At 46.2% G+C, this 25,049-nt stretch overlaps 1 protein-coding gene and 1 long non-coding RNA gene across 4 annotated transcripts; one reads left to right on the top strand and one right to left on the bottom strand.

Annotated features, from left to right (window-relative positions):
- Positions 1-601: 601 nt before the first annotated feature.
- LOC132390212 (zinc finger protein 235-like) lies at positions 602-22,571 on the bottom strand. Of its 3 annotated transcripts, none has more exons than XM_059962819.1 (3): positions 18,110-18,138; positions 5,307-5,431; positions 602-2,436 (listed from the first exon to the last, which is right to left on the bottom strand). In XM_059962819.1, the coding sequence occupies exon 3, from the start codon at positions 2,028-2,030 to the stop codon at positions 1,077-1,079; it is 954 nt and encodes a 317-aa protein (XP_059818802.1). In that variant the 5' UTR covers positions 2,031-2,436; positions 5,307-5,431; positions 18,110-18,138; the 3' UTR covers positions 602-1,076. The 3 variants fall into 3 exon arrangements, with proteins under 3 accessions (XP_059818802.1, XP_059818800.1, XP_059818801.1); XM_059962817.1 differs by lacking the exons at positions 602-2,436; positions 5,307-5,431 and adding exons at positions 10,662-12,810; positions 22,555-22,571 and having other exon boundaries at positions 18,110-18,260; XM_059962818.1 differs by lacking the exons at positions 602-2,436; positions 5,307-5,431 and adding exons at positions 10,662-12,810; positions 22,555-22,567 and having other exon boundaries at positions 18,110-18,256.
- LOC132390215 (uncharacterized) lies at positions 5,948-10,505 on the top strand. The gene is made up of 3 exons (XR_009510823.1): positions 5,948-6,037; positions 9,954-10,040; positions 10,388-10,505. It is a non-coding gene; the product is annotated as an uncharacterized LOC132390215 (long non-coding RNA).
- Positions 22,572-25,049: the final 2,478 nt, after the last annotated feature.

The following is a 25,049-nucleotide window of genomic DNA, read 5'->3' as shown; positions in this document are numbered from 1 at the left end:
ATGTTATGCATATATAGGTGTGAATACAGGTTTCCCCCGGTATCTAAAGCGAGAGTGTTCCTATGAAACCGTTTGTAAGCCGAAATGTCATGAAGTGAAGAAGCAATTACCATTAATCTAAATGGGAAAAGATTTTGGATGTTCCCAGACCCAAAGAAAACCCACCAAATCATACCAAATAGCACATAAAACCTAAAATAACACTAACCTATAGTAAAAGTAGGAATGATAAAGTAGAAATATTGTATGTACGGTGTAGTTTCACTGAAAATCGGGAAGATAGTGAACTGAAATTGATTTGGAGAGAAAAAAAATCGGCACGTGCACGCATGCGTACACAACTGCCGCACAAGGCTTCACGGTCACGGTAGTCTTTCTCGGGGTAAACTCACGTATAAAGCAGTCATCATCTTTATCATAAAAGTGAAAATCCTCTTTGGTTAGCAAAAACAGGTACTAACGAAGGTCTTTCATAACAGTGAGCTGTTGTAAAGCGAACGTCCGAAAAACGGGAGTCACCTGTATATAAAATCCAAAACCAAGGTGGTAAACGACATTGTCTTACGATGATGTGGTAGATTCAATTTAGTTCACAAGATGGGGGGGGGGGGGGGGGGGGATAATAGACTTCTCTGTAAGAAGTCGCTTGCTTGTTCTGTGTTGGTAAAGGATCATTCTGACCTTGCTTAACCACACAGAACATAAACATTAGCTGGTCACCATAGCAACCCAGCACTTCTGCAGAAATCCAACAGCGTGTCCAAGGTCAGTCTCGGTTCTCTTTGCACTTTAAAGAGACAGTCCACAGAGAGTATGAACCCCAAGGGCAGATTACACAGGGGACACATTGCTCAGTATCCACCCAAATGAGATTCTTCAGTTTGGCCAGACTGGGGGCTATAACCCCCTCTGTTAAGCTGCCAGCACAACTGGAACCTACATAACATTAGATGACTGAGTGAATCGCTTCCTACATTCACAGCAGGTGAACGGCCTCTCCCCAGTGTGAACTCAATGATGCACACTGGTTGTTTTGGCTGAGAGAATTTCTTCCCAAAGTCCAAGCAGATCAGTCTCTACCCAGTGTGAAGGCGCTGGTGTGCCTTTAGGATGGATGACTGAGTGAATCCCTTCCCACATTCTGAGCAAGTGAACGGCTTCTCCCCAGTGTGAACTCGCCGATGTACCAGTAAGGTGGATGACTTAGTGAATCCCTTCCCACATTCTGAGCAGGTGAAAGGCCACTCCCCAGTGTGAACTTGCTGGTGTGCCAGTAGTTGGGATGACCGAGTGAATCCCTTCCCACACTCTGAGCAATTGAACGGCCTCTCCCCAGTGTGAACTTGCTGATGTACCTTCAGTTGGGATGACGAAGTGAAACCCTTCCCACAGACTGAGCAAGTGAACGGCCTCTCACCAGTGTGAACTCGCTGATGTATCTTCAGTTGGGATAATGAAGGGAATCCCTTCCCACAGTCTGAGCAGGTGATTGGCCACTTTCCGGTATGAACTCGCTGATGTATCTTCAGATGGGATGACGAAGCGAATCCTATCCCGCAGTCCGAGCAGGTGATTGGCCACTCTCCAGTGTGAACTCGCTGATGTACCTGAAGTTGAGGTAACTCGGTGAATCCCTTCCCGCAGTCTGAGCAGGTGAACGGCCACTCTCCGGTGTGAACTGACCGGTGTTTCAGTAACTTATATGACGAAATGAATCCCATCCCGCAGTCCAAGCAGGTGAATGGCCTCTCCCCAGTGTGAACTTGCTGATGTTCCTTCAGTTGAGATGACTGAGCGAATCCCTTCCCACAGTCCAAGCAGGTGAATGGCCTCTCCCCAGTGTGAACTTGCTGATGTTCCTTCAGTTGAGATGTCTGAGCGAATCCCTTCCCACAGTCTGAGCAGGTGAATGGCCTCTCCCCAGTGTGAACTGACTGGTGTCTCAGTAACTTATATGTGGAAGTGAATCCTTTCCCACAGTCTGAGCAGGTGAACGGCCTCTCCCCGGTGTGAACTCGCTGGTGAGCCATTAGGACAGATGACCGAGTCAATCCTTCTCCACAGATTCCTCAGATGACCAGCCTCTGCCCAGTGTGAACTGACTGGTGTGTCCACAGGTGGGAAGACCGATTGAATCCCTTCTCACTCACAGAACAGGTGAATGGCCTTGCCCAGTGGGAACTTGCTGATGTACCTTCAGTTGAGATGACCAAGTGAATCCATTCCCACTGTCTGAGCAGGAGAATGGGCTCCCCCCATGTAAACTAACGGGCGTGCCAGTTGGTCAGATGATCGAGTGAATCCCTTCTCACAATCTGAGCAGGAAGGATGATCGAGTGAATCTCTTGCTCCACTTCTTAAATATCTGGACAGAGACAGCAAAACTAGCGTGTTGTGTTCGAGATTCCCGTAGGCAAATTCCTTGTCATTTTTAACCTGTAAAAAGATTTACAAAATCCATCAATGGGTGTAGGACAACATTTCAGATGAGATTCCTTGAGTTGTCAAGGTGTGAGCTGGCATCACACTGTTTCAGTGAAGTTTAACCCAAGTTGGAGAGAGAAATCACCTTTAACTGGGCACAGTGCTGATATCTGGAATGACCATCAATTCCCTGATGCTCTTCCTGTCTCTATAAGAATGGGGCATTTCTGCCATCTCCAATCTGTGACCTGGCTCAGTCTGACTCTCTCCATTGGTATTATTCCCTGTTCCCACTGAGCTGCATGGGTGCCTGGCCCCACAGTAACTGAAACAATCTCACACAAGTAGCCTGCAATCCGTTCCATGCACCCACAACTCTCAGTGTAAATAAAGTTACCCCTGACATCCCCTCCGTATCAACTTTCAAGCACCTTAAAACTATACCCCCTCACGTTAGCCATTTCAGCCCTGGGGAAAAAGCCTCTAGCTATCCACACGATCAGTGTCCCTCATCATCCTATACATCTGAAAAAGGCTCTAAACATAAACAAAGATATTATACATTTCTTTGAGGATTTGTTGGGAATAGACAACATTATGACAGTATAGATAGGGTACAGGTAAGCAGCTTTTTCCACTGAGGATGGGTGCGATGACAACCATAGGTCATGGGTAAGCTGGGAAGTGAAAATTTAATAGGAACATTTGGAAAAGCTCTTTACTGAAATGGTCGTGAGAGCGTGCAGTGAGATGCCAGCACAAGTGGTGAATATGAGTTCAGTTTCACCATTTAAAAGAAGTTTGGATGGGAGCCTGGATGGTAGGGGTTCGGTGGGCGATGGTCCCGGTGCAGTTAGTTGCATTAGACAGTTTAAATGTTTGTTTGGCATTGAATGGATTGGGCAAATAGCCTGTTTCCATACTGAACTTCTCCATGTTTCTGTGACAGAGAAGCTGGCTAAACTTGCTTGGAAGGGAAAGATAGGAGTGACAACGGAGCAACAATGGCTGGAGTTTCTGGGAGCAATTCAGGAGCTGAGTGATCGATACATCCCAAAGAAGTGGAAGCTTTGTAAAGCTTTGAAATGAGAAGCCAAAGCCAACATAAAAGCCAAAGAGAGGGCAAACAAAAGAGCAAAAACTATTGGAAGCTTTTAGAAACCAACAGAAGACGACTAAAAATAAGTCCGATGAGCTCGGGGGTGGAATTATGATACTGTTGTCATTAATGAGTCTTGGTAGCACCCAACAGTCTGAGGCATTTAGAGGAACAAAATATCGGGGGCCTCAATATCTCTTGAAAACCAAGGCTCCCTGCACCAGTTACCTTTCAGCATACGAACTCTACACTCCCAAAAATGTCTCTTCTGAAGGCCTCCCGCTTACCAAGTACTCCTTTGCCAGAAAACGGCCTATCCCAAACCACACTTGTCAGGTCCTTTTGACACCATCAAAACTGACCTTTTATCCCCTCTGTTCTGTTCCCCTAACTAACGAATCCCCTATCACCCGTTTGACTTTCCTCTGCCAGGTAATCCCTCCATCCCCAACAGTTTCTAAAGCGGCCCACCTGGCTGTTGTGTGGGATGGCAACAAGAGTACTCTGCGATGGCTATTTAACTTCATTTCCCTTCATGTCTCTCACCTAGTTTCCTGTCTCCTGCACCTTGGGTGTAACTCACCTCTCTTCATGTCATATCTATCACCCCCTCCAACTGCTGGATGATCCAAAATTCATCCATTTTCAGCTCCAACTCCTCAAAGTGCAGCTGGGTGCACATCTTGTAGGTGAGGGTGTCTGGGACACTGGAGTTCTCCACACCAATGTCCCCTCTAATTTGTAATGACCAGTGTGCACAGAAATCTTGTACTGTGCATTCTTTTACCCAGTGACGACATGTGCACTGCGAATTTTATATAGAGAGGTATTCATTTTAACAGCCAGCAAATCACTGTCTGTAAGAACTGTGATCTCCTCTGGGCTCGATCCAGTTCATCTGCCCTCTCACACCATGTCACAGGCCTGTAACGGGTAATGAAGGATTTTCTCTCCAGTGCTTTTGCACTTTGTCCATAAGTGGTTTGCTTGCTAAATTATGCTTTAAAAAGTCAGATTTCCAAATATCACTCCAATTCTTCCCTCTTGTAAACTCTCCAACAACTTTTGCATCACCACAATACACACAGGTATCACCAGTTTCTGTATTGTACATAAATATTTCCCCTGAAGTCTCCCCCAATGACTGACGGTGGTGAACTCAGTGAATGAAATCCCAATGAATATGAAGGGAAGGGCAGTAGTCTGTCTCACTGGAGTCTGGCACATTTGTGAGGTGAAAGCTACTTGTTGCCCAGGGCAAAGGTGTTTGATATCATTATCTTCCAGAGAGAATGGTACAAAACATGTCGTCACGGGTTGAAAAGTCCAGAACAAAAGGAGGTGGAACAAGCAACACACACAAAATGCTGGAGGAACTCAGCAGGCCGGGCAGCATCTACGGAAAAGAGTACTAATGCTGAGTTCCTCCGGCATTTTGTGTGTGTTGCTTGGATTTCCAGCCTCTGCAGATTTTCTCTTGTCAGTGATCGGAGGTAGAACAAAGGCGAATTTCTCAACTGGTGATATAAAAGATTTTGTTCCCTTTCTCCCGAGTTCCTAATCCTTGCATTTAGATAGCTGGAGCTCAGCTCTGTCTGAGAGATCCATCGGTTCCCATTCCCGCATCAGCCGGAAGCTCCCCGGGGCCCGTGTACGGATCGTGAGGCTGAGAGAGAGGGAAGAGAGAAGGACTGTCCCGGGATTGCGGACTGTGATGTCCGGATTTCACAGGAATCGTTCTGAAGTCGGTGTTTCAGAGAAAAACCCGGAGAATCACTCTTACCTCCATCCGACATTTTCAAGCCTTCAGTGTACTATGCGCATGCGTGACACTCGGGGACGTCCTCAGCCTGACGCCTGCGCATTTCATCGGTGCCTCAACGACGGCGAAATTTTTAACTCATGGCCCTATGGGTAATCACGGTGCCATTAAAGATTTGTGCAGTTACCGGTTCAAGGTCTACACCTTATTTTTTTCGAGTGTATCGAAAAATTTGCAGCTGTTTTAACGCAGAAAGCGGCTCCCATAAGCAATATACTCAATATCAACGCGTATCTAATGCCAAAGTAAAATGCAGTTATAAAACACAGGAGATTCTGCAGTTGCTTGGAATACAGAGACGCACACACACAAAATGCTGGAGGAACTCGACAGTTCAAGCAGCAACTAAGCAGCGGAGTACACAGGCTAGGCATGCTGAAAGGGCTCGGTGTAAACGTTGTCTTTTTATTCCTCTTCACATTTGCTGTCTGTTGATTTCCACCAGTATTTTGCAGAAATTAACCACCTTTTTTTTCGATCAACCAGTTTCCAAATGCTTCTAATCTTTCTTTTGTAGCCAAATCCAGCTGGTCTAATTCCTCCTCCTCGTAAACTCTGGACCCCATCTCTCTTTGCAGCCCCAAAGCCTGACTCAATCTGGCAACTCTCTGGTTTTTGACTGTGCACCATCGAAGATTCACTCGCGAGTCTGCTGTCAGACTTTAGAGGTGCATTGTGTTACGAGACCGCAGGTTCGTTTACTGTGAGTGTCACGTTGAGTGCCTGAGTGAGGCGGGTCAGTGACGTGAAACACATAGGGGGAGGGAGGGAGGGAGAGGAGAGATGTGGAGGAAAGTGGGGAGGGAGAGGAGAGATGAGGAGAGGGGTGAGAACGTCAAAACCACAGTTAGCTCATCGTCTTATTCAGACTGGAGAAAATCATGCAGGTGTATAAGATGATGAGAGGCATTGGTCGAGTGGATAGCCAGAGGCTTTTTCCCAGGCTGAAACGGCTAACACGAGGGGGAATAGGTTTAAACTGCTTGGAAGTAGGTACAGAGGAGATATCAGAGCTAAGGTTTTTTTTTTAAGCAAACAGTGGTGTGTGTGTGTGGAATGCACTGTCAGCAATGGTGGTAGAGGCGGATACAATAGGGTCTTTTAAGAGACTCTGAGATAGGTACATGGAGCTTAGGAAAATAGATTTCTATGATTCTGTGAAATTCAACGGAAATCTCCTATTCCACGGAGTGGTGACTAGTTGCAACCTGACACCTCAGGGAGTGTGAGAGGGGAACGGCAGGGGTTGATTTTGATATCCGGATATGGAACAGAAACATGGGCAGGAACCAGATGGGCCGACTGGACTTTGTAGCGTCCATAGTGAGTGCAGTGGAGACAGTAAGTACCTGAAACACGGGATTTGATACAAAACTGATTTATCTTTCACAGATCCACAATATTAAACACCAGTCTAGTTTAAGGCTAACATCAGCAGTACAGACTCCTCCAAGGCTCAGTGACCAGGGTTCAGTCCTGGGTGCGATGAGCAGCCGCAAAAACTGCAGAATTTGACAGTAACAGTCCCTCGTGAACCTGCAGCTGCCTTCAGTTACTGTGATGGTTAAACATTTAACACAGATATGATTTGAACTTCCTCCCTGATGTAGAAGGGTTCATACCGAAGATGTAGGGGAGAAGGAAAACAAAAAGATAATAAAGTTGTGTGCACCGTTAGGGATAAGCAGAGAGGAAGAGGTGGAGAGTTTCTTAAGTGCATTTATTTTAATGCTAGGAGCATTGTAAGAAAGGTGGATGAGGTTAGAGCATGGATTGATACCTGGAAATATGATGTTGTAGCTATTAGTGAAACATGTTTGCAGAAGGGGTGTGATTGGCAACTAAATATTCCTAGATTTCGTTGTTTCAGGTGTGATAGAATCGGAGGGGCAAGAGGGGAAGGCGTTGCATTGCTTGTCCAAGAAAATATCAGGGCGGTGTTTTCACTGGATAGATTAGAGGGCTCGTCCAGGGGGACTATTTGGGTGGAATTAAGGAATGGGAAAGGTGTAGTAACACTTAAAGGGGTGTATTATAGACCACCTAATGGGGAGCGAGAATTGGATGAGCAAATTTGTAAGGAGATAGTAGTTATTTGTAGTAAGCACAAGGTTGTGATTGTGGCAGATTTTAATTTTCCACACATAGACTGGGAAGCCCATTCTGTAAAACGGCTGCATGGTTTTGAGTTTGTAAAATGTGTGCAGGATAGTTGTTTGCAGCAATACATAGAGATACCAACTAGAGAAGTGGCAGTGTTGGATCTCCTGCTGGGAATGAGATAGCTCAGGTGACGGAGGTATGTGTTGGGGACCACATAGTGTCCAGTGATCACAATACCATTTGTTCCAAAATAATTATGGAGAAGGATAGGACTGAAACCAGGGTTGAGATTTTTGATTGGAGAAAGGCTAACTTTCAGGAGATGTAAAAAGATTTAGGAGTGGATTGGGACAATTTGTTAATGGGAAGGATATAATAGAGAAATGGAGGTCATTTAAAGGTGAATTTTTGAGGGTACAGAATCTTTATGTTCCTATTAGGTTGAAAGGAAAGGTTGAAAGTTCGAGAGGGCCATGGTTTTCAAGGGATATTGGAAACTTGGTTTGGAAAATGAGAGAGATCTATAATAAATATAGGCAGCATGGAGCAATTGTGGTGCTCGGGGAATATAAAGAATGTAAAAAGAATCTAATATAAAGAATGTAAAAATGTAAAAATAAATTAGAAAAGCTAAAAGAGGATATGAGGCTGCTTTGGCAAGTAAGGTGAAAATGAATCCAGAGGGTTTCTACAGTTAAGTTAATAGCAAAAGGATAATGAGGGATCAAATTGGTCCCTTAGAGAATCAGAGTGGACAGCTATGTGTGTAGCCAAAAGGAGTGGGGGAGGTTTTGAAAATTTTATTTTCATCAGTATTCACTTAGGAGAATTATATTGAATTGTGTAAGGTAAGGGAAACAAGTAGGGTAGTTATGGAAACTAAGATGATTAACGAAGAGGAAGTACTAAAGCTTTTAAAGAATATAAAAGTGGACAAGTCTCCGGTCCTGATAGGATATTTCCTAGAACCTTGAGGGAAGTTAGTGTAGAAATAGCAGGGACTCTGACAAAAATATTCCTAATGTCATTTGAAAGGGGGATGGTGCCAGAGAATTGGCGTATTGTTGTTCTATTGTTTAAAAAGGTATCTCAGAGTAAACCTAGCAATGATGGGCCTGTAATTTGACATCAGTGGTGGGTAAATTAATGGAAAATATTCTTAGATATGGTATATATAACTATCTGATTAGACAGGGTCTGTTTTGGAACAGTCAACATGGATTTGTGTGTGGAAGGTCATGTTTGATAAAACATATTGAACTTTTTGAAGTGGTTACTAGGAAAGTTGACAAGGATAAAGCAGTGGATGTTGTCTATATGGACTTCAGTAAGGCCTTTGACATGATTCCACATGGAAGGTTAGTTAGGAAGGTTCAATCGTTAGGTATTAATTTTGAAGTAGTAAAATGGATTTATCAGTGGCTAGATGGGAGAGTAATGGTGGATAATTGTTTGTCCGGTTAGAGGCCGGTGACTAGTGGTGTGCCTCTGGGATCTGTACTGGGTCTAATGTTGTTTGTTATATACATTAATGATCTGGATGATGGGGCGGTAAATTGGATTAGAAAGTATGCAGATGATACTAAGATAGGTGGCGTTGTGGATAATGAAGCAGGTTTTTAAAGCTTGCAGAGAGAATTAAGCCAGTTAGAAGAGTGGACAGAAAGATGTCAGATGGAGGTTAATGCTGATGTGTGAGGTGCAACATTTTGGTAGGTCTAATCAAAATAGGACATACATAGTAAACAGTAAGACATTGAAGAATGCAGTAGAACAGAGTGATCTGTGGGGCATAGATAATAGAATGATGGTGAATAGTCCCCTGAAGGTGGAATCTCATGTGGATAGGGTTGTGAAGAAAGATTTTGGTATGCTGGCCTTTATAAATCAGAGCATTGAGTATAGCAGTTGGGATGTAATGTTAGCATTGTTCAAGCCGAATTCAGAGTACTGTGTACAGTTCTGTTCACCGAATTATAGGAAAGGTGTCAATATAATAGAGTACAGAGAAAATTTACCAGAATGTTACGTGGGTTGCAGCACCTAAGTTACAGAGAAAAGTTGAACAAGTTAGGTCTTTATTCTTTGGAGCGTAGAAGTTTGAGTGGGGACTTGATAGAGGTATTTAAAAATATGATGGAGATAGATGAAGTTGATGCGGATAGACTTTTTCCATTGAGAGTCGGGGAGATTCAAACAAGAGGACATGATTTGAGAGTTAGGGGGCAAAAGTTTAGAGGTAACACAAGTGGGAACTTCTTTACTCAGAGAGTGGTAGCTGTGTGGGGGAGCTACCAGTTGAAGTGGTAGAAGCAGGTTCGATATTTTTTAAAAAATGGATAGGTATATGGACGGGAAAGGAATGGAGGGTTATGGGCTGAGTGCAGGTCGGTGGGATTAGGTGAGAGTAAGCTTTCAGCACGGACTAGAAGGGCCGAGATGGCCTGTTTCCATGCTGTAATTATTATATGGTTATATAATAACCATCCAGAAATTATATTACAGGATGAACAAGCGGGACTAACTCCCTCAAGAGAGATAACCATTCCCAACACCCACATCTCCCTCGACCAATGGAGCACCTCACAACAGGTATTGTTTCTGTCATCAGTCAGACAACCTAATTATTTTCTGTCAATCAGCTTCAAAATGTTCCTATTTTGTTATTTGTTTCCACTTCCTGCTGCTGATTCCCTTCTCATAATACGTTCTTACCCCAACCATCTTCCAGAGCCACAAACTCTACCCTGTGCAGACCTGCCTCTGGCTTCTGACCATGATTCTTTGAACATCCAACTGATGGTTTCCGATTCTAATTCCAGTCTTTAAACGACACTGGTGTTTTCAACTATCCTTTGTTAGTAGGAAAAATGACCCATAAAATGGAAATGAGTCGTGATTATTGAGGTTAACTACCAATGTCATTCTTCCTCATCCAGAGATCTGAGGGGTGAAGAACATGTCAGACAGAACTGCAGTCAGCTCAACTTCTTCAGTCCACAGAGAATTCAAGGGAAACCTCTTCACCCACAGAGTGGTGACTATTTGGAACCCATCACCACAGGGAGAGCGAGAGGTGAATAACAGGGGATGATTTAAAAGGACTGTCGTGGAATTGAATCTCAGCAAAGTCCAGGCGGCCTGAGTTGACTCTCTACTGTGCACTACGTGTGTTATAATTTCACTAAGTACCAGAGACAGAGTTTAAAATAGAACTGATTTATTTGTCACAGATGCAGAATATTAAACTCCAGTCCTATTAAAGGTGAATGTGCAGCAGAAGAAACTCCTCCCATGCCCAGTGACCAGGGTGCAGAACTGGGTGTGGTGAGCAGCAGCAATGATTGCAGAGTTCAGCACCGACAGTCAGTCTCGAAATTGCATTCAGCAACGGTGATGGACACACATCCAGTGAACGGTCTCTCCAGTGTGAACTCAATGATGCACATTTGGTTGATTTGACTGAGAGAATCTCTTCCCAAAGTCCGAGCAGGTGTCTAGAGTCTCCCCGGTGTGAACTGAGTAGTGTGCTCGCAGGTGGGATGACTGAGTGAATCCTTTTCCATAGTCTGAGCAGGTGAATGGCCTCTCCCCAGTGTGAACTCGCTGATGTACCTTAAGTTGAGATGACAAAGTGAATCTTTTCCCACATTCTGAGCAGGTGAACTGCCTCTCACCAGTGTGTACTAACTGATGTCTCAGTAGGTGAGAGGACAACGCGAATCGCTTCCCACACAATGAGCAGGTGAACGGCCTCTCTCCAGTGTGAACTCGCTGATGTGCTTGTAGGTGGGATGACTGAGTGAATCCTTTCCCACAGTCTGAGCAGGTGAATGGCCTCTCCCCAGTGTGAACTCGCTGATGTGCTTGTAGGTGGGATGACTGAGTGAATCCTTTCCCACAGTCTGAGCAGGTGAATGGCCTCTCCCCAGTGTGAACTCGCTGATGTGCTTGTAGGTGGGATGACTGAGTGAATCCTTTTCCACAGTCCGAGCAGGTGAACGGCCTCTCACCAGTGTGAACTCGCTGATGTACCTTAAGTTGAGATGACAAAGTGAATCTTTTCCCACATTCTGAGCAGGTGAATGGCCTCTCACCAGTGTGTACTAACTGATGTCTCAGTAGGTGAGATGACAACGCGAATCCCTTCCCACACTCTGAGCAGGTGAACGACCTCTCCCCAGTGTGAACTCGCTGATGTGCTTGAAGGTGGGATGACTGAGTGAATCCTTTTCCACAGTCTGAGCAGGTGAACGGCCTCTCCCCAGTGTGAACTCGCTGATGTACCTTAAGTTGAGATGACGAAGTGAATCTTTTCCCACATTCTGAGCAGGTGAACGGCCTCTCACCAGTGTGAACTAACTGATGTCTCAGTAGGTGGGAAGACAACGCCAATCCCTTCCCACAGTCTGAGCAGGTGAACGGCCTCTCCCCAGAGTGAACTCGCTGATGTAGCTTAAGATTAGATGACAAAGTGAATCCTTTCCCACAGTCAGAGCAGGTAAATGGCCTCTCACCCGTGTGAACTGACTGATGACTCAGTAGGTGAGCTGACAACGTGAATCCCTTCCCACAGTCTGAGCAGGTGAATGGCCACACCCCGGTGTGAACTCGCTGGTGAGCCATTAGAGTGGATGACTGAGCAGATAAATGGATTCCCCCGTGTAAATTGATAGCATGTCAGTCGGTCAGATGATCGATGAATCTCTCCCACAGTCTGAATAGGAATAATGATCGAGTGAATCACTCCCCACAGTCTGAGTAGGAATGATGATCGAGTGAATCACTCCCCACAGTCTGAGTAGGAATGATGATCGAGTAAATCCCTTGTTCCACTTCTTAAATATCTGGACATAGACAACAAAACAGCGTGTTGTGTTTGACCTCCCCGTAGATAATTTCCTTGTTGTTTTTAACCTGAAAAAGATTTATAGTACATCAATGGGTGAAGGACAATATGTCAGACGAGATTACTTGAGGTGTCAAGGTGTGATCTGGCATCACACTCTTACAGTGAGGTTCAACCCAAGTTGGAGAGAGAAGTCATCTTCCAGCTGGGCACAGTGCAGGTATCTGGAATGACCATCAAACTCTCTGATGATCTTCCTGTGTCTATAAGAATCGGGCATTTCTGCCGTCACCAATCTGTGACCTGGCTCAGTTTGACTCTCTCCATTGGTATTATTCTCTGTTTCCACTGAGCTGCAAGAGTGCCTGTCCGCAAAGTAACTGAACACTCTCACACAAATACCCTTTGTTGACGTGCAGCTGGGATTTTCTTTTATCTATTGTCAATGTGAAGTGCCACAGTTTTGAAGCCATGTAAACGTTTCCTGCCCAGATGAATGGTTGGTCCGCACAGCTGTTAAAAGGAATTAAAAGAATAATCATATTATTTCAGATTCTTGTCACAGTCATAGAAAAGCACAACACAGAATCAGGCCCTTTGGCCCATCTAGTTTGTGTTGAACTATTTAAACTGTCTGCTCCTGTACCCCTGCCATCCAGGTGCCTATACAACCCTCTTAGAAGTTGAAACTGACCTCGCATGGACCAGCTGGGTTTTCTGCTCATTCCACACCCGGATGACCGTCAGTGGAAGAAGTTTCCCCTCATGTTCCCCTTAACATTTCACCTTTCACCCTTAACCCATGGCCTCTGGTTGTAGTCCCACCCAATCTCAGTGGAAAAAGCCAGCTTGCATTTTCCCCATCTATAACCCTCATGATTTTGGTACGTCTCTGTCAAATCTCCCCTCAATCTTCTACATTCCAAGGAATTCCAATTTTGGGGGATATTAACTTGCGAGTGGATTGGGAAAATCAGGTCAGCACTGGATCTCAAGAGAGAGAATTTGTAGAATGTCTCTGAGACTGATTTTTAGAACAGCTTATTGTTGAGCCCACTAGGGGATCAGCTGTACTGGATTGGGTATTGTGTGATGAAACAGAGGTAATTAGAGAGATGAAAGTGAAGGAACCCTTAGGAGGCAGTGATCACAACATGACTGAGTTCCTGTGAAATTTGAGAAAGAGAAGCTGAAATCCGATGTGTCGGTATTTCAGTGGAGTAAAGGAAATTACAGTGGCATGAGAGAGGAACAGGCCAAGGTTGACTGGAAAGGGACACTAGCAGGAAGGACGGCAGAGCAGCAGTGGCTGGAGTTCATGTGAGAAGTGAGGAAGGTGCAGGACAGATATATTCCAAAGAAGAAGAAATTTTCAAATGGAAAAAGGATGCAACTGTGGCTGACAAGAGAAGTCAAAGCCAAAGTAAAAGCAGAGGGCATAGAAGGAAGCAAAAATTAGTGGGAAGACAGAGGATTGTGAAGTTTTTAAAAGCTTACAGAAGGAAACTAAGAAGGTCATTAAGAGGGAAAAGATGAACTACGAAAGGAAGCTAGCAAACAATATCAAAGAGGATACTAAAAGCTTTCTCAAGTATATAAAGAGTAAAAGACAGGTGTGAGTAGATATAGGACTAATAAAAATGATGCTGGAGAAATTGTAATGGGAGATAAGGAGATGGCGGAGGAACTGAACGAGTATTATGCATCAGTCTTCACTGAGGAAGACATCAGCAATATACCAGACATTCAAGAGTGTCAGGGAAGAGAAATGTGCGCAGTCACAATTCCGACAGAGGAAGTACTCAGGAAGCTGAATAGTCTAAGGGTAGATAGATCTCCTGGACCAGATGGAATGCACCCTCGTGTTCTGAAGCGGAGGCATTAGCAATGATCTTTCAAATGTCAATAGACTCTGGCATGGTTCCAGAGGACTGGAAGACTGCAAATGTCACACTGCTACTTAAGAAAGGGGCAAGGAAGCAAAAGGGAAATTATAGACCTGTTATCTTGACATCGGTGGTTGGGAAGTTGTTGGAGTCGATTGTCAAGGATGAGGTTAAGGAGAACCTGGAGGCATATGGCAATAGGCTGAACTCAGCATGGTTTCCTTAAAGGAAAATCCTGCCTGACAAACCTAGTGCAAATTTTTGAGGATATCACAAGTAGGCTAGACAAGGGAGATGCAGTGGATGTTGTGTATTTGGATTTTCAGAAGGCCTTTGACAAGGTGCCACACATGAGGCTGCTAAACAAGATAAGAGTCCATGGAATTACAGTAAAGTTACATACGTGGATAGTGCGTTGGTTGATTGGCGGGAAACAGAGAGTGGGAATAAAGGAATCCCATTTGAGTCCTGACGAAGGGTCTCGGCCTGAAACGTTGACAGTACTTCTCCTTATAGATGCTGCTTGGCCTGCTGTGTTCCACCAGCATTTTGTGTGTGTTGTTTTATAAAGGCATCCCATGCTGGTTGGCTGCCAGTTATCTGTGGTGTTCCACAGGGGTCCGTGTTGGGGCCGCTTCTTTTTATGTTGTATATCAACGATTTGGATTATGGAATAGATGGCTTTGTGGCAAAGTTTGCTGATGATACAAAGATAGGTGGAGGGGCCCGTCGTGCTGAGGAAACAGAGAGTCTGCAGGGAGACTTGGATAGATTGGGGGAATGGGCAAAGAAGTGGCAATTGAATTACAATGTCGGAAAGTGTATGGTCATGCACTTCGGTAGAAGAAATAAACGGGCAGTCTGCTATTTGAATGGGGAGAGAATTCAAAGTTCTGAAATGCAATGGGACTTGGGAGTCCTCGTACAGGATACCCTTAAGGTTAACCTCCATATTGAGTCGGTGGTGAAGAAGGCGAATGCAATATTGGCATTCATTTCTAGAGGAATAGAGTATAGCAGCAGAGATGTGATGTTGAGGCTCTGTAAGGCACTGGTAAGACGTCACTTGGAATACTGTGTGCAGTTTTGGGCTCCTTATTTATGAAAGGATGTGCTGACATTGGAGAGGGTTCAGAGAAGGTTCACTAGAATGATTCTGGGAATGAGAGGGTTAACATATGAGGAATGTTTGACCGCTCTTGGACTGTACTCCTTGGAGTTTAGAAGAATGAGTTTAGAAGAATAGAAATATTTTGAATGCTGAAAGGCATGGACAGAGTGGATGTGGCAAAGTTGTTTCCCATGGTGGGCAAGTCCAGTACAAGAGGACATGACTTGAGGATTGCAGGGCGCCCATTCAGAACGGAGATGCAAAAAAAAAATTTTAGCCAGAGGGTGGTGAATCTATGGAATTTGTTGCCACGGGCGGCAGTGGAGGCCGGGTCATCGGGTGTATTTGCATTGTATTTATAGTGCAGGTCAAGTCGTTGGGTGTATTTAAGGCAGAGACTGATAGGTATCTGAGTAGTCAGGGCATCAAAGGTTATGGTGAGACAGTGGGGGAATGGGAGTCGAGGGGAGATTGGATCAGCTCATGTTGAAATGGCGGAGCAGACTCAATGGGCTGAATGGTCGACTGCTGCTCCTTTGTCTTATGGTGATTCCTGTGTATGTACCCTGGAAGCCTCAAGAAATGATCATGATCATAAATCAGGCCCCAGATAGAAAAGAAAAACCAGCACAGTTTGTTCAGTGTGTCCACAGTACTACAAAAATGTTCAACACGACCCTGCAAGATTTATTCGGTCTCTCCTGCATGATTCTCTCAGCTGATGAAGGGCAGAAATGGAAGACAGAATTGAGATACCAAACCTATCAGGAGTTACAGGTGGGAAACCATAATGAGAATGAACAGACAGACCAGATTATTCAAGCCTTGGAAAGTGCTCCCCAGCAACCTGTGAACATCACTAAAGTACCTGAATGCAAACCTGAGCCTGGGGAATCGGGACCAGACTATTGGGAGTGATTTGTGGCCTGCTACGGCACCTTCGCAGGAGACCAAGCCTTTAATGATGGGAATCTGTCCCCCCAGTTCAATGCCCTACTGCTCCAATGCTTACCAACTAAGTTAGCCAACATGATTAAAACAAATAATATGGCCTGGCCTGGGAATGACCAAAATCGAATGCGACGAGCTTTGACATATCATTAGGACCCAACTTTCGAATCACAATCAACCCCGAAGGGAACTAATATTAAAGGTGAATATGCTCAGCGGGAAGAAGGATGCGAGCGGGCTATATCTGAGGAACAGAAATGGGAGCAAAAACTGGCCAAGGGGCAGGTGGAGACAACAACCCGTTTAGAAACTGACAAGAAGATGCTTCCAACCATGAGTTCCAACCCTCAGGAAGAGCCCAATGTAATATTGCAAGTTGCTGGAAATCCAGTTCCGTTTATGATTGATATGAGTGCAACCACAACCACACTCGATCAGGAAATAGTATCGGAAAAGGGATTCCATCTATCAGACGCTACAATCACTCTGTCTGGGTTCGAAGGCACGGAACATACGTATTCAAGTACCCAGCCACTGCAGGTGGAATTCCAGGATAACCAGTGTGAGGTTTCATTTACAGTCACCACCAGTCGGGGGTATAATCTCGTAGGGAGAGACTTGCTCTGTCCATTGGAAGTCGAGATTCTATGCACAGACAATGCTGCCTGGTTTAGAGAGTATGGAGTATGATCAGAGATTAAGGGAGCTAGGGCTTTACTCTCTGGAGAGGAGGAAGGTAGAAGGAGACATGATAGAGGTGTATAAGATATTAAGAGGAATAGATAGACTGGACAGTAAGCGCCTCTTCCGAGGGGCACCACTGCTCAATAAAAGAGGTCGTGGCTTTTAGGTAAGGGTTGGGAGTTTCAAGGGGGATATTAGAGGAAGGTTTTTCACTCAGAGAGTGCTTGGTGCGTGGAATGCACTGCCTGAGTCAGTGGTGGAGGCAGATACACTAGTGAAATTTAAGAGACTACTAGACAGGTATATGGAGGAATTTAAGGTGGAGGGTGATATGGGAGGCAGGGTTTGAGGGTCACCACAACATTGTTCCATGTTCTTCTGGTTGGGTGGCGATGATCACAGGTTTACGTAAATCGAAGGTCGGTTGCAGTTGGAAAGGGCCAGGACTGAGCCAGACAGCTGCATAGTCTGGGCCAGGAGTATAGGTTCAGATAGTTCTGGTCCCCCAACCTGTGAGAGTGGATGTCAGTGATGTGGATCTGTTTACGTGTGTGGGTGTGGAGTAAATGGTGGGAAAGGTTGTGGGTCTACTGGCGGGGTGGAGGGAGGTTGGAGATGTGGGTTATCAGACACAGTCTGACCCGGGAGGATGGGTCCTAGGGCAGATTATGTTGTAAGCAAGGGAGGATCTCGTCCGGGAACAGCTCGATGGTGGGAAGCAGATGGTGATGACGGGAGGCTGTTTATTGGAGTCAAGGCCCGTGCCTCCTGGAGCTCCCCAGGGTGACACCCATTGCTACTTGTCATCGATGTCAATAATCTGGTTGAGAATGTACAGGGTATGGGTAGTGAGTTTGCAGCAAGTAATTGTAAACAATTACTTCTTTTTGCAAGATAGTAAATATGAACAACCCCCTTTCTCTCTCCACACTCAGAACGGACCAAAAGCTACTTCAGAAGATGAAAGTTCTTCAAATGAGCAAACACTGAGGGAATGTGAGTGACTTTAAAGAGCTGGGACACTGACAGTACATTACCAGACCTGGAGTGATTGCAACTGGGTCTGATAGACATAACTGACAGTTCTGGGCAAATTCAGTCTCACCTCAACTATTCCCTACCTTCCTTTGTACAGGTATGTAAAGTCTAATGGACCAGTGTCTGAGTAAGTGAGACTCACCAAACTTTCTCCTGACTGAATCACTGGAATCTCCGAGTCAGATGGGTCCTCTCCAGTTTATGCTCTCAGTCCTCGGGCTGGTTCACTTGTTGCTGTTCCCTCGTCTTCAGTCGTGGTTTTTCTTCCAATAAATCTCTCACTGCAGGTCTAACTTTAACATGGAAGATAATGAATCACGTTATCCATACAAAGGAGAACAAAACACTTCTTTTCACTGAAACCTAAACATTGAAGACAAATATAATGATCTCAGTGAAAAGATCGGTAACTGTCCCTGACACATCACAGAACCTGATACGGGATAGGAAGGAGTCATTGTTCAGTCATGGTCAGATATAAGATGCAGGAACAGAATTAGGGGATTCGATCCATCGAGTCTGCTCCAGCACTCAACCATGACTGAGATTTATTCCAACACCATATTCCTGCCTTCCTCCTGTATCCCTGAAGCTTCTCAGCAATCATGAATATAGTAATCTCTGCCATAAATATACCCAAATGACAGCCTCAAACCAACCTCTGTGGCAACAAATTCCACAGATCAGCCATCTTTTGGCTGAAGAAATTTTTCTCATCTCAGTTTTAAAGGGAAGCATCTTTATTCTAAGACAGTGCTGTCAGATCACAGACTCTCCGTCTAATGGAAACATCCACTCCATGTCAAGTCAAGTCAAGTCAACTTTTTATGTCATTTCGACCATAACTGCTGGTACAGTACATAGTAAAAATGAGACGAAGTTTTTCAGGACCATGGTGTTAATTACAAAAACTAGACTGAACTACGTAATAAAAAAAACACAGAGAATGCTACACTAGAATACAGACCGACACTGGACAGCATAAAGTGCACAAAAACAGTACTGGCATTACAATAAATAATAAACAGGACAGTAGGGCAAGGTATCAGTCCAGGCTTCGGGTATTGAGGAGTCTGATAGCTTGGGGGAAGAAACTGTTATATAGTCTGGTCGAAAGAGCCCGAGTGCTTCGGAGCCTTTTCCCAGATGGCAGGAGGGAGAAGAGATTGTATGACGGGTGCATGGTGTCCTTCATAATGCTGCTTCCTTTGCGGATGCAGCGTGTAGTGTAAATGTCCGTGATGGCGGGAAGAGAGACCCTGATGATCTTCTCAGCTGACCTCACTATCCGCTGCAGGGTCTTGCGATCCCAGATGGTGCAATTTCCGAACCAGGCAGTGACGCAGCTGCTCAGGATGCTCTCAATACAACCCCTGTAGAATGTGATGAGGATGGGGGGGGGGGGGGGGGGGGAGAGAGATGGACTCTACTCAGCCTTCGCAAAAAGCAGAAACACTGCTGGGCTTTCTTTGCTATAGAGCTGGTGTTGAGGGACCAGGTGAGATTCTCCGTCAGGTGAACACCAAGAAATTTGGTGCTCTTTACGATCTCTACCGAGGAGCCGTCGATATTCAGTGGGGAGTGGTCACTCCATGCCCTCCTGAAGTCAACAACCATCTCTTTTGTTTTGTTCACATTCAGAGACAGGTTGTTGGCTCTGCACCAGTCCGTTAGCCGCTGCACCTCCTCTCCGTATGCTGACTCGTCGTTCTTGCTGATGAGACCCACCATGGTCGTGTCATCGGCAAACGATGATATGGTTCGAGCTGTGTGTTGCAGCAGAGTGAACAGCAGTGGACTGAGCACACAGCCCTGGGGATTGCCCTCCCGATCCGGACTGACTCTGGTCTCCCAGTCAGCAAGTCTAGGATCCAGTTGCAGAGGGAGGTGTTCGGGCCCAGTAGGCTCAGCTTTCCAATCAGTTTCTGAGGGATGATTGTGTTTAATGCTGAACTGAAGTCTATGAACAGCATCCGAACGTATGTGTCTTTTTTTGTCCAGGTGGGTTAGGGCCAGGTGGAGGATGGTGGAAATGGCGTCATAAGTTGAGCGGTTGGGACGGTACGCAAACTGCAGGGGGTCCAGTGAGAGGGGCAGCAGGGTCTTGATATGCCTCATGACGAGCCTCTCGAAGCACTTCATGATGATGGATGTAAGTGCAACAGGATGGTAGTCATTTAGGCAGGACACTGAAGACTTCTTCGGCACAGGGACGATGGTGGCGGCCTTGAAGCACGTTGGAATGGTGGCGCTGCTCAGGGAGATGTTGAAGATGTCAGTGAGAACATCTGCTAGCTGGGCTGCACATCCTCTGAGCACTCTACCAGGAATGTTGACTGGTCCAGCAGCCTTCCGTGGGTTGACCCTGCACAGGGTTCTTCTCAGATCAGCCACAGAGAGACACAGCACCCGGTCATTCACAGGAGGGGTGAACTTCCTCGCCGCCATGTCATTTTCTGCCTCAAACCAAGCGTATAAGTTATTCAGTGCATTTGGGAGGAAGGCATCACCTGCACAGTCAGGTGATGTTCTCCTGTAATTGATGATGTCCTGGATGCCCTTCCACATGCACCCCGCATCACCGCTGTCCTGGAAGTAATTGTGGATCAGCTGGGCATGTGCACGCTTTGCCCCTCTGATGGCTCGGGACAGATTGGCCCTCGCTGTTGTTAGAGCCGCCATGTCACCTGCTCTGAAGGCGGAGTCGCGGGACCTCAGCAGCGCACGCACCTCTGCGGTCATTCCATGGCTTCTGATTGTCCATGTCCACTGCACCCAGGTTTTTCAGCCTTTGGTAGGTTTACTTAACCACCCCCACCCCTTTCACTCCATCGAGCACAGCCCCATAACCATCAAGTGCTCCTCACACATAAATCCGATCATTCCTGAGATTATTCTTGTGAACCTTGTTAGCAACAACTGCACCGAACACATTCCCAAGTTTAAATCAGGAAATTTAAACCATTCCAGAGTGAATGTAATAAAAACAAACTGGAATCACCAGAATCGCTCAACAGGTAAGGAACTGCTGTGGGGACAGCAACAAATTTAACGATTCAGGTTCACAACCTTTTATCAGAATGGATTCAGAATTTCTCATTTTTAGTGCAGATCTCCAGCAACTTGTGTTTCTGTTTGATTTCCACTGTCTAACAGGCAGGTGACAGCGAGGAGGAACTTCAAAACACAGTTTGAACACTGAACCCCCTGAGTCTATTTCTACTGGTTCAAACACAGAACACCCCATTTACTCATAGCCTCTCCTTGTGAGGGATGGAATGGGAACTCATTCCCTCCTCAGACTGGCAGTCATTGCTTCCAAAGGAACTCCAGAAACAAACATCTGATCCCAGACCAGAAATACTCGCTCAACAGCTCATAAACCCGGGCAGCTTGATCCCCGGGTCCAGTTTACTTGGATCTAAACAAGGGTGCAATGCTGTCGGAGCTCACCGGAGCACCACTCCAGCACCTCTGTAAAACACAGTCAAAATAAACAAGCGGGGAATTTAACAACGGCCGCACATTAAATAGAGGGAATCTTACAGAAGTGGGGGTTGGGGAGAGGGGTTGGCAGCTGGTGGGGATACTGCCACTAATAACATTAGGATAGGATATTTGATTGTTTTTGGTGAAATCCTGGAGCTGTGACTGTGGTGATCCGTGGATTACTTGCTAATACAAAACTAAATTTATCTCACAAACAACCCTAAGCAAACAACGTTAACTTGCTTGATAATTATATTTTGTGATAAGTAGTGAATGCAACCGTGCGATACTTTGTCATTCATATTATTAAATTAAATATTATATGTTCTATTGTAATATACTGAAATGCAGTGATTGGCTATAATCTTAACTATCACTATATGTCTGTGGAGCTCTGGAATTCATGTATATTTCTTTCATCTTGATATAGTGCTTGACATTATAAAAAGCCATATTCTCATATGTGTGTGTGTGTATGTGTGTGTGTGTGTGTGTGTGTGTGTGTGAGTGTGTGTGTGTGTATATGTGTGTGTGTGTGTGTGTGTGTGTGTGTATATGTGTGTGTGTGTCTGTGAGTGTGTGTGTGTGTGTCTGTGAGTGTGTGTGTGTGTGTGTGTGAGAGAGAGAGAGAGAGAGACACCCAATTCGTCTAACTGCTCATTACATATGTGTTACGTGAATGGGGCAAGGAAGTTGTTCAGTCCATGAAAAGAGCAGGTACAAAAATTGGGTGTGACATACAAGGGGTGATCGATAAGTTCGTGGCTGAAGGTGGAAGAAGTCAATTTTACAAAACCTTTCCAGCGTCTGCAGATTTCCTCGTGTTTACAAATCCTAGCTATTTTCAATTATCTGAAACAGAAATACCACAAAAGTTATTAATTTTAAACTTTCTGCATAATCACTCAAAGAGTTGAACTACACCTGCAGGTACCGTGAGCTGTATAACTTCAGGCCTTCTAACTTATGCCACGAACTTATCAATCACCCCTCGTACAGCTCCGGCAGGAAAAACTTGGCAATGCACCCCTGCTCCAGCCGCAGAGCGCAATGCAACCGGCCCAGATTCACACAATCTCGGGATCAAATCCAACTCACCCCCGCTCGAATCGGAGAACCGCCAACAACAGATGCAGTGAGAAACCGCATGCGCCACCGGTGGCCGGAGGTCTTCACATCGTCGCCGGTGGCCGGAGGTACGTACAGCGCCACCGGTGGCTGTAGGTCTGCACATAGTCGCCGGTGGCCGGAGATACACACAGCGCCACCCGTGGCCGGAGGCCCATGCAGCGCGAACAGTCTCTGGAGGTCCATGCAGAGTCACCACTGGCCGGAGGCGGGAGGGGCAACGGAGAGGTAAATCACAAACACGACGAAGTCCCCAGATGCTAGAAATTCAGAGCAACGCAAAGAAAATACTGGCGGAACTCAGCAGGCCGGGCAGCATCTACCGGAAAGAATCAACAGTCGACGTTTCCAGTTGAACCCTGCTTCAGGATTGAGATGGAATGGGGGAAAAATCTGAATAAAGTCGGGGAGGGCGCGAAATGTCCAGCTGGAATGTGATAGGTGATGCCAGGTAGGTGGGATAGCTCAAGAGCAGAAGAAAATAGAGCCTAATAGGAGAGGAGAGTGGAGAACAGGAGAAAGGGATGGAGCAGTGGACCCAGAGAGAAGAGATAAGCAGGTGAGAGGACGGGAAAAGTCCGGGAGGGAGGGGTGTGAGGGAAATTTGTTCACAGGAAGGAGAAATCGATACTTATGCTATCAAGTTGGGGAAGGGGATACCCAGACGGAATATGAGATGTGATCCTTGTTCCTGAGGGTGGCCTCATCTTGGCACAAGAGGACACGATGGGTTGACACGTTGGAACTGGAATAGGCATCGGAATGAAAATGCTTGGACACCGGGAAGTCCTGCTTGGAGCGGAAGTTCAACGGTTAATTTATTATCAAATCAGGTATCCATAAACAACTGCAAGTTGTTTTTTCTTCTCCAGAGAGCCATGAAAGAACGAAAAAGCATGAAAGTCGTTCAGAGAAAAAAATCAAACTCTCACCCCACCCCCCGCATCAAGAAGAACAGCATCCCAATCATCAACCCCAAAAATCACCCTTACCCCGCACAACTGTGGAGGAGCCAGTGTCACCAGTGTGGAGGCGGCCGCATCGGGAGCAGCGGGCACAACGGGCGACCCCGGAAGATTCACAAGTGAAGTGTCGCCTCACCTGGAAGGATGATTGGACAACGGAGAGAGTTCGGCCGTCCGGCCCTTTCACTGTGACACCCCGAACTCCACATCAAATCCGTCCAAACGAATCTGGGTGAACTTTAATGACCAATAAATATAATTCCTCTCAGCGATCAGCTGTCTGAATGATCCCCTGACTCTGAGAGGAAGGGGTATCTATGGTCCACACTGTCAGGGTGTTGAGTTTACCAGGAGACAAAGACTGCAGGGACGAGAGGTTTCCTGTTGACTAATACACTGTGTGTGGACCCCGCTGGCAATGCTGGTGTTGTGACCCGAATCGAGACAAACACCACGCTGCCCACTCCACCAACAACACGGCACAGCCGGACACATAACAGGGGGCTTTACATCCCACAACACTGGATTCAGTGATGAAACCCGGGATCAATGTTGTTGTCCCACTGAAAGTCCATTAAGGTGCTTTTAAATGCCAGCGCTCTCCCACAGGTGACGTCACACAGCTCCTCCCCGCACGCGCCTGACGTCACACATGGGTCCCCACACCGGGATCTGCCCTCACGTGCGCGGTGGCTTACGTCACCCACGCGCTGCTGTGCTCGAGCTTTATCGGTTTAACGGCTGGGCTAATAATCACGTGACTAGCCCCTCCCCCACCGCTGTCAACAAAGGATTCAGGGGCTGTGTTATTCCCATTGGTGCGAAGCGATGTCAAGCACTGGTTACAACCAGTCGCGGAGGCGGACAAGCCGAGTGGGCGTTACCCCGCTGAGTACGTCTCCCGCTCAAGCGCCAACCGCCTCCTCAGAGCGGAGAAAACCTCAAAGTAAATGTCCGCTTTCTGATTTATTTCCATTTCCCTCCGACGGAAGTTGGGGCGTTTTTGAAGCGTCTCCTGCGGCCGGAGTCTGATGTATCGCTGAGAGGTAGGAGGAGACCGCTCGGCCCGTCGGTTCGATGCCGGTTCCCCGGGGAGGGATTTTATTGACAGGATGAAGATGCTGAGAGAGGGGGCGGACAGGATGTTTGTCCCGGTGGGGACAGGAGGGGCTCATCTCTGGAAATGTCTGAACCCACGGTGGTGTCGAGCAGAGGGATTCACCACACTGGGGGGCAAACACCGGCAGACTGTTGCCCTGCAAGCGGGGCCAATGGTCCGGGTAAAGTGATAATTATCTGTGCTTTGTTGAGATTGTACCTGGAATATGGTGTAAAATCCCGCTCCCCATACTAACACGGGTTATACAGACCAAAGAACAAACTGCCGGAGGAACTCAGTGGGTCGGGCAGCATCTGTGGAGGGAAATGGACCGTCAACATTTCGGGCCGAGACTCTCCCTCTGGACTGAGAGTGGACGGGAAATAGTCAGAGAAAAGAGG

The sequence above is a fragment of the Hypanus sabinus genome, unplaced genomic scaffold, assembly GCF_030144855.1.
Source record: "Hypanus sabinus isolate sHypSab1 unplaced genomic scaffold, sHypSab1.hap1 scaffold_804, whole genome shotgun sequence".
Classification (NCBI taxonomy): Eukaryota; Metazoa; Chordata; class Chondrichthyes; order Myliobatiformes; family Dasyatidae; genus Hypanus; species Hypanus sabinus.
The sequence above is the reverse complement of the archived record's forward strand: the minus strand, read 5'-3'. Positions and strand labels throughout refer to the sequence as shown.